Source organism: Echinops telfairi, unplaced genomic scaffold (assembly GCF_000313985.2).
Source record: "Echinops telfairi isolate 266 unplaced genomic scaffold, ASM31398v2 ScPeMD7_70;HRSCAF=299, whole genome shotgun sequence".
NCBI classification, from domain to species: domain Eukaryota; kingdom Metazoa; phylum Chordata; class Mammalia; order Afrosoricida; family Tenrecidae; genus Echinops; species Echinops telfairi.
In genome coordinates, this window is record NW_022103968.1 from 17,449,932 (window position 1) to 17,463,540 (window position 13,609).

General features: G+C 51.6%; 1 protein-coding gene across 2 annotated transcripts in view; it reads left to right on the forward strand.

Annotated features, from left to right (window-relative positions):
• Window positions 1-11,052, forward strand: part of GPAM (glycerol-3-phosphate acyltransferase, mitochondrial) — a 67,491-nt gene extending 56,439 nt beyond the window's left edge. For both annotated transcript variants that reach the window (XM_045291269.1, XM_004700926.2), the window contains exons 16-21: window positions 192-337; window positions 2,664-2,741; window positions 3,248-3,388; window positions 4,534-4,723; window positions 6,303-6,361; window positions 7,226-11,052. In XM_045291269.1, the coding sequence (XP_045147204.1) occupies window positions 192-337; window positions 2,664-2,741; window positions 3,248-3,388; window positions 4,534-4,723; window positions 6,303-6,361; window positions 7,226-7,342 (731 nt within the window). In that variant the 3' untranslated portion in view covers window positions 7,343-11,052. The remainder of the gene's footprint in view (window positions 1-191; window positions 338-2,663; window positions 2,742-3,247; window positions 3,389-4,533; window positions 4,724-6,302; window positions 6,362-7,225) is intronic.
• Window positions 11,053-13,609: the final 2,557 nt, after the last annotated feature.

Below are 13,609 nucleotides of genomic sequence, written 5' to 3' on the forward strand. Positions count from 1 at the left end.
AGCGGGTAGAGCCACATGGAATCCTGAGAAATGAGCATCAAGGGTGTTTTGGCTTCAATTTCCTCCTGCTCGTGAAGCTCACCATCTTTGATGCATAGAACTTGGTTCGAATAATCCACGGTATCCACGTCCGCTGGAGATTTTTCTCAGAGAGCGAGAACCGAGGGGCCTTACTGCTTTTATGTCCACAGCCTGCAGCTTGTACGCGGTTCTGAACAAGCGGTGCTCCCCCAGGGGGCCGGCCGGCGCCCCTCCCAGCTTGATCAGCCAGGAGCAGCTGGTGCAGAAGGCCACCAGCCTGTGCTACCTGCTCTCGAACGAAGGCACCATCTCGCTCGTAAGTGGCTCCCCTTTGTGCTGCTTCGCGCTGTCCTTCCAGCCTCTTCTTTGCTGGACGGCACAAGCCCCCTCGGTGGTCTTTTCCTCGGCTTTGAAGCTTTACAGCTTCAGTGGCCACCAGGCCAGTGGTGGCCCCGCTGGGTGGGGGCCATGGACTTCCTCTTCCGGTTTGCTGTCTGGATCTCTGCCTCAGGTCGCCTTTCACGGAAGGGAACCCGAGGGGAGTCCCCAAACAGATGACTCAATGTTATCAGCCCGATCCACCGGCTGATAAGTTAGTGGTCACAAGGCCCTGGGTCGGAGGCTAATAAAGAGTTCCCATGTTCGCCATGGGAGATAGGACCTCAGAAGATGTGTCAGTCTGGGTAGACTAGAGAAACCAATCCATGGACACACATATGTGTATAAGAAACAGATTTATAGACAAGAGCAATTGAACATTGAGAAAACATCCCAGCCCAGTCCAGATCAAGTCCATGAGTCCAGTACTAGCTCATATGTCCAATAGCAATGTATATTATTCTACAAAGTCCTCTTCAGACTCACGAAACACACGCAGTGATGCCGAATATAGAAGATCACACACAGGCCAGTGGGTAGAAAGTCCTTGGATCCAGTGTCATTGGAAACATCTCAGTGCTGGCAGGGGTCTCTGCATCAGGGTGGTTCCATGTGTCTTGTCAGCTGCTATGTCTCCCAGGGTGTGAGCAGAGTCTCCCACCTCCAAGGAGGAAGTACTGGATTTCCCAGAATTCTCAGGAGAAGGCCATGCCCACACAGAGGCCTCATTGGCTTTTGATCTGATTGACAAGCTAGACTCCACCCCTACACTCTTAATCCTCAAATTGACAAACGATTATATATCTACCACAGAAGATGAGTCAGTAAGAGCCTTACTACCCCCACCCCCCAATTTTACAAACGAGGAAGCTGACAGCCATCAGCACCTGAAGTTTAACCCCAATATGAACCCCACATTGTTTTTAACTTCCCTTTTATGACTGTTACGGGAGCCCCAGTGTCGGAGTGGTTTTGAGTTGGGCTTCTAGGGTCAGCCGTTGGAGACTACCAGCCGCCCCGCAAAAGAGAGGCGGGCTTTCTACAGTGTGAGAGTGTGGGAAGCCGGCAGGGGCAGTTCTGCTGTGAGTCCTATAGGGTGGCTGTGAGCCGGCATCCACTCTGGCAGAGTTGTACGACTGTTCCACACTGACTTCTGTTGCCATCTGCACAAGCCTTCATCGGCGAGGAAGTCATGCACAGGAGGCAGAAGAGGGCTAGCCCCCAGCCCCTCCTCCGGTCAGCCACCAGAATTCAGATGTCATTTGAATTCTGATTTACATGCACGGCTGTTAGGACATTTTAGAATACCTGTATCCTGCCTGGGGAATCAGTTTTGCACAGACACAAGGTAGCAGGGTGGAGAGGGGGATGGGCTCATTTAGGACTCCCTAGATCAGGGGTTCTCAACCTGTGGATCGAGACTCCTTTGGGGGTCCAACGACCCTTTCACAGGGGTCGCCTGAGACCATCGGAAAACACATATTTCCGATGCTCTTAGGAACTGATACACCGCTCCTCTATCCGTCTCCAGGCGGGTCTGCCCACGTGCAGATACACCCAGCTACGAATACCGAATACCTGGAGTGAAGACTGTTACCCATGCTACATCATGCTTCAAGACAATTTTTCACTTATTTGTCACTAGAAATAAATATTTCACAATATATAATTACATACTATTTTTGTGATGAATCACTATGCTTTAATTATGTTCAATGTGTAACAATGAAAATACATCCTGCCTATCAGATATTTACATGATGATTCATCACAGTAGAAAAATGCAGTGATGAAGTAGCAACGGACATAATGTTATGGTTGAGGGGGTCACCACCACCTGAGGAACTGAATGAAAGGGTGGCGGCCTGAGGAAGGTTGAGAACCACTGCCTTAGATGGACGAGTCCTTGTCCTGGGTCTCCTTCGAGTCGTTCAAGCTTGGGTTCCCACACCCGTGCCTGTGGGTGTGGTGATTACCAACAGGGGCTCCTGCTGAGGTCTGGCCCTACAAGTGCCAGGGCCTGACGGGCAGCCTGCAGTGCCCGGCTCCATGTGGCAGAGAGACACGAGCTTGGGCACCCTGGACGGGCTGCTGCTCCAGGTGCTCTGTCCCGCAGTGACAGAGGGCACCTCGAGGTGGGTTCTGCCAGGAGGGAGTCATGGTGCTTGGTGGATGGGAGCGTTTGGCAGCTACCTTGCACACCCTGGTCTTCCACAAAACAACGGCTTGATCCCTGACGTTTCCATGCCAATGCCTCTTCTCAGCCCTGCCAGACATTTTACCAAGTTTGCCACGACACGGTCGGCAAGTTTATCCAGTACGGCATCCTCATCGTGGCGGAGGTAAGAGGAGCAGGTAGTGTCCTTTGCTCCCTTTTCTGTCGAGTCCTGGTCTTTGCCTGCCCACCTTCGCCGACTTCCCATTTGGCCGACGGGCAGTCAGGGTCAGATGGAGCGGGGAGGAAGAGTAATAGCTCCCTCTGCTTGCAGCCCACGTGCACGGAGCTTTCTCCGTCGGGAGAGACAGCTCGCTGGACCGTAGGTCCATGCGGATACATTGCTATTCAGTCAAGTCCATGGCTTCCGTTCAGCTCACTCCGGGGTGCAGACCCCGGGGTCCTGTGGGTGTTCACAAGCGCACCACGACCGTGTCACTCAGAATGGTTTCGCAGACCTCTTTAGAACTCCCCTCCCCCCATCCCTTCCTCCCTGCGCCTCCTGGAATGAGTGAGGCTGGGGACCTGGGCAGGTGCTGGGATGGCTGAGGAGTGCAGGGGAGGGGAGCGCGGCAGGGCAGCTGCCTGTGGGCAGGGGCCTATCCATTACCCTCGGTCATCTCCTTGGCATAGCAAGATGACCAGGAAGACGTTAGTCCTGGTCTCGCTGAGCAGCAGTGGGACAAGAAACTTCCGGAACCTTTGTCTTGGAGAAGTGACGAGGAAGATGAAGACAGTGATTTCGGGGAAGAGCAGCGAGATTGCTACCTGAAGGTACTCAGCGGGGGTGGTGTGGGGTGGGGGCGGGGCTGTGCATCTGTGCAGGGTTCCCTCGCCGCAAAATCAGGTTTTCATAAACTGGGACAGCGGTGACTTCTAAGCTGCTGGAGGTCAACGAGCCGCTCAGAGGACGGAAACCGGGGTCTGCACTTATGAAAGGGGGGGCACCAGTGTGACGTCACTGATCCTTAGAACAGAAGCAGGAGCACATGGGGCTGAGAGACGTTCACGGGAAAAATTCCCTTTGCTGCAAACTTTGGGAGCCTCCCTCTTAGATACCTGCTCACCCACATGGGCCCCCACTCCTAGCCAGGCAGTCTCCATTTCACCACCAACAAAGCCGGAGGGGTTACCAGGGACAACAGAAGAGGCGATGCTGCTGCCATCGCCCTGGCGATGTGCACCGCCCGCTGGCTGCTCTCTGAACCGCTCTCAGCCCCTGCCCCGCCTCTATCCACCTGCCCAAATTTCATACTCTCGGCTTTCATGTCAGAAATCCAATTGCAGAGGGCAGAAATGGAGTTTTAAAAAATCGATTTCCCCCGATTCAGAAAGTGAGATGTCTAATTTGCAATCTTCGGAAATTAGTATTAATGAGCCCTACAGAGCACAGGCCGGGTGCCTTTCGTGGATGGCGCTCTGTAGTGGGGCAGCCCTCCTAGTGTACACATGTCCGGCAGGGGGAGCTGGCAGAGGTTCCCAACGGTGTTTAGGAACTCTTTTTTCTATTTTGGGTGTGATGATGGTTAGCTTTGGAATTGGGGCTGGACTGAACTATGTGTTGTGGGTGGACAAGACCCTCCCCCACAGTGCTGGACTGTGAGCTGAAGGTCCCAGGGTGGGGGCTGGGGCAGAACGGAGATGGTCTCAGGGGTCCAGGTCCGCAGTGTGGAGCCCTCGAGTGACTGCTGAAACCAGGCTTCAAAGCCTGTCGTGTCTAGCCTCCGCATCAGCCACCTCCGTGACTGCAATAGGTCACCGTGATGCCATTCCATTCTGGAAGTTTCTTCTCGGCCGCTGTTCAAGGACCCTGAGCCTCACAGACTGTAAAAGGATGCTTCTGCTGCTCACTTTGGGGCCGAGGGCTTTGTTCAAGCATCCCTTCCCAGGGACTTCATCGCCTCTCCTGACATCCCCAGGTGAGCCAATCCAAGGAGCACCAGCAGTTCATCACCTTCTTACAGAGGCTGCTCGGGCCTCTGCTGGAGACCTACAGCTCCGCTGCCATCTTTGTGCACAACTTCAGCGGCCCCGTGCCGGAGCCCGAGTACCTGCAGAAGTTGCACAAATACATGATCACCAGAACAGAAAGGAACGTGGCTGTGTACGGTACGTTAGTCACCATCACATTGTTTTTTAAAATAACTTCTTTTGATAACAGAAACCTGCTCACTGTAGAAAACCGGAAAGACACAGAATCATCCTATCCTCTGGCATGGTTGTGGTGTGGTGAAGAGTCATTGGGTCGCTTTTGACCCATAGCAACTCCGTGGAACAGAGTAGAACTGCCCCACAGCCGTTTCAGAGCTGTGGTCTTTAGGGGCGTAGTTTGTTCTCCGGGTCTTTTTTCAGCAGGGCGGCTGGGTGAATTTGAACTGCTAACTTTGCAGTTATAGCTGAGCACTTAACTTCTGGACCACCAGGGCCCCTTTCTAACCCGATAACTGATGTTTCATGCCTGCTTTTTGTGTGTTATATAAGTTATATATCACATTGACTAGCTAAGGGACACTGGACTCAGTTCTGAACGCATATGGACCTTTCACTTCCACGTAGGCACTGGTTGTGGGACTCCTTCTGTTGTTGCGTGTCCGTGGAGCATATTCATTCTTGCCGCTCTGCAGCAGCACTCCACTGGTTAACTGTGCACCACATTGTATGTATTCATTCTCTGCATGGATCTTTGGGTCCTGGCGGTGTGGAGCTACTGTGGCTAGTGCTGCTATGATTTGCTGGACGGTGTCTCTGCATGAACCTATGTATGCACTCACTCGTGTTGGAGCTATAGCTGTGCATGGAACTGCCAGCTCACAGGGACAAGAACTTTGAAGTCCTTGTATCAGTTGATTACTCCCTCCAGCAGTGTGGAAGCATTTCAGGGCAGCACTCAGTGCTGTTTGTCGCAATCACCTGACCATAAAGAGGAGAGGACTCGCGTGGTGTCACTTAGCTAGTTAATGTTCGCGTCTGGGATTAGATTTCTGCAGATCTCTCAGGGAGGATGTTTCAGGCCGTTCCCTTCTCTCCTCCTTCCTTCTTGCTCTCTCATTCCTTCTTTTTCTCCCTCTCTTTATTCTTAATAGATGATAAAATAGGTTTAAGACTCAAATGCACCGCCATGAGTTTGATTCGACTCAGTCATTCTGATCCAAGTACAAGAGAATGTAACTCTGCCTGACCCTGCACCAGACTCATGATTGTTCCGAGTCAGTAGCAACCTATAAGAACCAAACCATAGCCACTGCCAGGGCGTCAAATCCCACTGTGGCCCCATACAGAGCTTCTCGGACTGCAGATCTTGACAGGAGCAGTCAGCCTCATCTTCCTAGGACTGGCTGGTAGGTTTGAACCACTGAGGTCTCTGTTAGTAGTCTAAAGCCTAAGCATCACTAGGGCACCTTAGCAACCCCACAGGACCAGACAGGTAAAACTGCTGTCAATCTCCACCCAAACAGACTACCTCATCTTTTTCTCAAGAAGCAGTTGATGGATTCAAACTACCTAGATTTTGGTTAGCAATTTAACCCACTGCAGCCCCGAGGCTGCTTATGGTAGGTTTGAAGCAGCAGCAGAAGTAGAGTTTGAGCCACTCTGCCGGCCTGCACGAACCCTCTTCCTGGCCTCCCATGCCGTGGCCATGGGGATCCCCGCGTTTCCCTGACCCTTGACAGACTCTCTCTCTCTGCAGCTGAGAGTGCCACGTACTGTCTGGTGAAGAACGCCGTGAAGATGTTGAAGGATGTTGGGGTAGGTACCGAACACTTTGGGCATCAAAGCTTGTATCTACTCTGTGTCTGTCTACTGCTTGAGCCACCTTTGAGATGAGGTGGCCTCCAGGGGAAGCAGGGTCTGCCCGGCCAGCCAATCTCAAAGGCCTTTCTGGAGGTTGGAGGGAAGGGAGATTGCAGGGGAAGCCCACTGAATCCAGAGTCACTTGAAGGTTTCTGAATGCTCTGGCTTCCTAGTCATTCATCCCCAAACTGAAAGCTGTTGGTCTAGGGCAGCGGTTCTCCACCTGTGGGTCTCGATCCCTTTGGGAGTGGAACGACCCTTTCACAGAGGTAGCCCGATTCATCACAGTAGCAAAATGACAGTGATGAAGTAGCAAGGAAAATAATTTTATGGTTGGGGGGGTCACCACAACATGAGGAACTGTATGAAAGGGTTGCGGCATGAGGAAGGTTGAGAACCATTGGTCTAGAGCAAGAGCCAGCGTGTGCAGTGGGCTGTGGCTCTGGCAGAGGTGTGGGTGACTCCGGGCAGTTCTCAGCGGTTTTCTTGTGCTGGGACCAGTATTACTAGGGGTCACCTCAGAGGTCATTGACCTGTCATGACCTGCCATTGGGACCGGAGTTTCACGGAGGGACTTGCGGCTCTTGGAAGGCACACTTGTGATTTCATGCTCACGTGCAATTGAAAATGCAGCACCCTAACCTGAATTATTCCCCACCAAAATACAGCCCATCCCCACACTCATAAAGCCCTGTCGCACTCAACACCCATACAGGCATGGACTTCAAGCTGGGGGACCCGGCGCCCCTGCTGTCTCGGTTGGCGGCAGGAATCTACCATTTCGTTGCCAGATCTTAATCATCTCAACCTTCTCCGTAGGTTTTCAAAGAAACCAAACAGAAGCGCGTGTCTGTGTTAGAACTAAGCAGCACCTTCCTACCTCAATCCCACCGGCAAAAACTCCTGGAATACATTCTGAGTTTCGTGGTGCTGTAGGTGGCCCCGACACCTCCGCAAGCCAAGGACGCAGGATGCTTGCCTCGAAGGAAGGCGCTGGCCTCCTACTTGAGGGTTGAAGGTGCCGACTGGGCAGGCCCCGCCCGGCCCTACCTGACCTCCGGGAAGACAAGTGCCTTCTCCCCTCGGTGGCTCTGTGAGTGTCCCAGCTCGGCAGTGACACAGCCGCCTACAGATGACACTCGACTCCTTCGCCACCCCCAGCCACCCCCGCCCCACGAGCCTCCATGTGCAAATCATAATCCGTCGATGGCCAGGTGAAGTCTCCATAAATTATCTGGGGGGTTATTAAAGATTTACACTTTAAGTACAACTTTCAAGGACTAATTACTGTGATGGACACAGTATGCTGGCACTGACAACTCACGCATCAGACCGGGTGCTGTGCCAGCCACTTCCTACGACCCGCTCCTGATGAATGGTTAGTGCTTCCTTTGAAAAACCATCGGGCCAGCTGGTCACTGCGGTTTTGCTCTTGTTTTCTCAGCTTAGCATTTCCCAGCTTTCCTTTTGCCAATAGTTACTGCTGTGTTTACACAGGAGCACCTTCCACCCCAATGTGCTCTGTAGCCACGTGCGGGCTGGGGTGGGCCATCCCCCCTTCCCCTGTGCTGCCCTCTCCTTCGGCCTAGCAAGTGTCTTTGAAGAGTTACAGGACAGCAGACAGCATCAGTTTAGGTCAGAAAGAAAGACCTGGTGAACCAACAGCTCTCAGTGGGAAGTACATTTGGCTGGCCAGAGTCAAGGTCAGCTTTGGCCAGAGAGCGGGCCTTGGAAACCTTTGCTCTCCCAGAAAAGTGCCACTGAGTTTTAAACGACCAGCAAGTATTCAGAGACCCCCTCCCCGCACTCCTGTTTCCTGTCTGTGTCCCCTGCTAGCCCCTGGCCCAACTCAAGTGTTAACTCTCCCAGGAGCCAGCTGTGTCCTGGAAATCCCCCACCTGCAGAGCCACTGTCCTGGCTTGATGAGCTTGGCTGATAGACTGTTAGCCTCAGTCGCTCTGGCCTTAGGCGCCCGACCTGGGGTTGCCAGCCTCGGTACATAGCTTACGCTGCCTCCCCAATCTGGGTGCCCTGGTGCCCATGCCTGTTGTGCAGCACACAACCTGTGCGCCTCACATGGTGGTCCGGCTGGCTGGCAAGCGGTCAGATTTCTGGATTTTTAACTTTGATGAAAAACCACGGTTCTTTAAAAAAATCTTGTAGGTTATGTACCTAAATCCAGTGCCACAGAGTGGCAAATTATTATGAAAAAAGAGAAGTGTTCATAACAGGTAGGTTCCTTTCTGTGAGCAAGGGGCATAATTATTACTTCATTGTGGTAGTCATGGTGATTTCTTCAGGATCATGTAATGTGAAAATGTTCTCTTAACAGCTGTCTCTTAACTCCATGCCGTTGTGGAATTCAGAATTTCCCCCGATGAATGTTGCATATCTTCTTGGAATTTAATCTAGGCGTACTGAGGATGAAATCTGTACTTTGCTAAGCTTGGGTTTTAACTACTAACCGTATCACCTAAGAAAATCAGCCACGTGCTCGGGAGAGGAAGGGTTAGTGGTTGGGACTGCATGTGGAATGAAATGACGCACTTGAACCTCAGAGCAATAACGCTCTACCCCTGTAATTATCTCCCGCCTGGCTCCAATCCTCTGTCTGAAATAATATGCTCTGCCTCCGCACAGGGCCTCGAGTCACGCCCCGGGCATTACTGTGTCGCAGCAGCCTTGACTGGAGCTTGGGTCTTCTCCCCACACCAGCCCATGTTCCCAGGCTTCCAGAGAGAGTGGAAAACCACTGCTCTAGGCTGGAGCTCTGCCTTTGGGGATTTCCTCCCCAGGGTGCCCCTCCCAGCGGCCCCCACTGCCCTGTCTCTCCTGCCAGAGCTGCTGTGCTGGCCCCGGCTGAGGAGCAACGGTTTCTCTGGCGCGGCTGGTTTGCCAGCGCTCTCGTGGGATGCTTCAGGGGATGCAGCAGCCAGCTCCCTAGCTCTCCCGCCACTCTTACGTCACTGTGAGCATCAATATGCACGCTTTTTCTAACAAACTGGTGCTTTGAAAACCGTTTTTTAAGGAAGAGCAATCTCAACCAAAGTTATGCTCACCCAGACCAGCTGACCCTTGTGTTAATACTCGCACGGCTCGCCCGCCGGTGCTGCATGACTGAGCGTCACACCCCGAGGTGGCCCAGTTGCCACCTGGGTTGGCTCCTGGAGCTCCTCTTTGCTAACAGATCGTTTCCTCCCAAAGCGATGGCTTTTCTGTAAGAGTAACCAAACTAGGTGCTTGTCAACAACTTACGATAGTTTACTGTCTTCCATTTCTGGCAAACGGAGATGCATGCCTTCCAGGGAAAGGAACTGCGATTCCAGTAGAAAAGGAAGGGAAACAAAATAACAGAACTAATAAGCAATATGAAACGACATTCTGGTGGGTTTTGTTTGTTTGTTTGTTTTAATGAGAATATCCCAAGTCATTCGGGAGAGGGGGCGGAAGTCTGGCTCTCTTCAGAGGTAAGGAGAAGCCAAGGTGGAGACACGGTTGGGGCAGGAGTGTCGAACGGTCCCCACAAAGCCCCCGAGCCTGCCTTTGAGGAGCCATTCAGTCCCCCAAAGCCACGGGGCCAGTGGAGAATGGGCACTTGGGGATTGCAAAGAGCAGAAGCTTGGCTTGTGCAATTTTCAAAGACCCGGAGGAAGAATACTTTCCCATCGTGCCCCAGGGGACACCAGTGCCCTGGGGGGTGGGCGGTGGCGGCAGTTGTCGGGTGGTCACAGGGTTTTGTAGTGAAAGTGTTGCCCATTAGGTAAGTTGGACCCCAGGGAGTCTGCTTCCTGGAAACTCCCAGTGATGGAGGGCCACATCAAGGGTTCCAGGTGCCTGGTGAGGAGCCTGGTGAAGCTGGCCTTTCACAAGGCTGTGCCGGGACCCAGGACTTGTCCTCCCTCTTGCTGGTGCCCCTTGGAGAGTGTTGGCAAATACCATGTTAACCCCAGGGCACTGAGCAATAGCAGACAGGTGGCACCGAGGCAGAGTTCGTGTGCCATCAAATGGCAGGCCTGTTGAGCAGATGCCTGCTTCTTCCTGGGACCCAGAAAGCACGGAAGTGTGGTGACACAGGTGGCCAGAGCCCTTCCCGGTGATGGGAAGATTGGCCAGCCAGGTTCCTGGGGTTTCACTGCAGGGAGCAGAAGCACCCCAAGGATTAGCTACAGCAAAGAATGAGGGTTTGAGTTCAGAGACAGGCGAAGCCCGCACATAGCTGATGGCAGAGTTTGATCCACAGACAGTCCTAGTGTTTAGAAATGAAAGTTCTCCATCACTGAGGCTTCTAAGATGTAATCTGGGGTTCTTTGGGAATTCTGTCAGTCTTTTAAAACACTGCTGAGGAACTGGAGACTTGCCGTCTGGCTGTTTAATATGAACTAATGATTGTATTTGAAAGAACACTTTGATCTCTCTAAGCAACCACAGCTCTGAAATGCCTCAATGGAAAAGGGTTCAAGCTGCCTGCCCACTGTACAGAGAAATGCGAGGTTGTAAAAGGTGACTGTACAGTACTGTAAAATAACGCTGTGGGATTTTGTGAGCGAAACCTCTTTGGAAATGTCGGCTGATTTTTGTGCCTGTTGTATGTATTGTGCGAACCACAGAACTGTAGTTTTATTTTAATAAACCAACAAATGAAAAGACTCGTGACATCTCGCATTTGTTGCTAACCTGTGCCCACCACACGATTCATTAGAAAAGCAGTCGTTCTCCTTTGACTTTACATTAAACTTCATTCAAATGCTTACAAGAAAGTGGAGAAGTTCACCCCCAGCGCTGCAGGCTTCTCCTCCTGATGGAAACTCACTCCCCTGAGTTGATTCTGACTCAGCGGACCCTACACAACAGGGTCGGTCTACCCCTGTGAGTTTCTGAGACTCACAGTCTAAGCATGGGACTAGGCAATCATGTCTTTCTCCTGAGGAGCAATGGGGGGGTTTCGAACTACTGACCTTGTGGTTACCAACACGTAACTACTAGTGCACCCCCAGGGTTGCTATGACTGCCCCCACCCCTTTACACTTCACGGAGCAGTTGAGCATTCTGAACGGGAGATGTCGTCGACATACATCCACATGGCTGCCCTTTTATCTAGCAAGTATTGACACTACAGATAGTCTTTGAACCTCTGAAGTGTCCTTGTTTTTTGTCAGTTTTACATTCTTAAGTTTAGTGAAGTATGCACTGAGGTGTTTGAAAAAATTCCCACTTCTTCTAAAAAAACACAAACAAAAAACCCCAAACCAAACTCGCTGCCATGCAGTTGATTCCAGCTCACAGCAACGCTCGATGGAGGGTGGATTTCCAAGGCAGTGAATCTTGATGGGATTTACTCGTCTTTCTCCCAACGAGTGGCTAGTGCGCTGGAACTGCTGACTGGTTCGAAGCCCAACATGTATCCCACTGCCCCACCAGAGCTGCTCTACTTGTTATGTTCCTTGCTCAAAAAAGACTGGTTTAACTTCTTTGATAATTCAGTATTTATGTGATCAAAGTACGGATGCCATCAGTGAATCCTTCAGAAACCCTCAAACTCAGCCTGACAAGAGTGCGCCCCTGGAAATGGCGCTGAGTTCAAGGGTGCCCATGCTCTCTGAGTGCATGATTTGGCCATGAACCTGACTGACCCCCACAACCATCATTTCCCAGCTGCTTTGACTTCTCTGCTGCATCCGAAGGTTGTGCTTCATCCCTTCTGGCTTCCTCTGAGATGTTTTCCTCATGGTGCCCTTCCTGGTGCACGTACCCTTCCCATCATCAGCTCCTGCCGCCCGCCCGAACATTCCTTCCTGGCACCACAGCAGATGACTTGTGAAACTACTCAGTCTCTGGAGACCACTGCCATCGAGTGGATGCTGACTCATAGTGACCCCAGGACAGAGGAGAATTAGCCCAGTGGGTTTCTGAGACTAAATCTTCACAGGAGGAGAAAGACTCATTCCTACCCCCAAGAAGCCACAGGTGGTTTCAAACTGCTGACCTTGTGTTATCAACCCGACATGTATTGTTGGCAGACCTCTGATTCGTTTTCCATCCGTCATGTCTGGATTCTATATTGTGGAAGTGCCCACATTTTACACATCACATGGAGCAAGTGAAACACTTCTGAACACATCTGAAGTATAAACCAGTGTTTGATTACCCCCCACCCCCCCAAAGAAAACCCCAAACTCACTGCCATCGTGTCAATGCCAACTCATAGAGAACCCATAGGACAGGGTAGAACTGCCCCTGTGGGTTTCCAAGGTTGTCATTCTTCATAGGAGGAGAAAAACTCATCTACCTCCCACAGAGCGGCTGGTGTTTTCGAACTACTGACCTTGTGGCTAGCAACTCAACACATAACCACTAGGCCACCAGGGCTCCAGTGCACGACTCATGGCTTAGGAAAAAAGTGTGGCCCATACCCGTCCGAGATACTCCTCCAGGAGCTGAAAGGTAATCCGCCAATGGGAGAAGGCTAACCTCACCCATCAGAGTTAAGCAGACTTAACTCCAAAGGGTTTTCCAGGCTGTGTGGGACCTTTCAGGAGCCCTGGTGGCATAGTGGTTACACGTCTGTGGGGCTCACCTCGAGGTCAGCAGTGTGAAACCACCAGCGGCTCTGAGGGAGACAGACAAGGCTTTGTGGTCCGGTGAAGAGTTACAGTCTCTGAAACCTGCCATGCCAAGGCTGCCCTTTCCAATGGGGGCGCTATGTGTTGGCATTGACTCCATGGTGGTGAGTTTGGTCTGGTTTGGGGTGACCTCTCAGAGGCATGCCAGGCCTTTCTTCTGAGGCACCTCTGGTAAGCTCGAACCCCCAATATTTAGCCCACAGCACTCACAAGCAGAGCCTTTTAAAACAATTATAAAACACCGTATATACTCAAGTATAAGCCAACCCCAATATAAGCCGAGGCACCTAATTTTACCACAAAAACTGCATTTAAAAATGTGCTGAAAAACTCAGCTTATACATGAGTATATACGGTATATATATTTGCTTTTAAGTAATAAGCAGAAAGAAAATCTGGTTTAGGGATTGGAAAATCCAGATGAGTTCTGGCTCTATTGGAGATAGATCTGGATCAGAGTCCCCTAAAGTGGGTGCCTCTGGGGGAGGACCCTGGAACGATTCAGGGGAGGGGCACAGCTCTAAAAGCAAGCTACCTATTAACCTGGATTATGGTTGACACACAGTATAAAAGTTTTGAATTG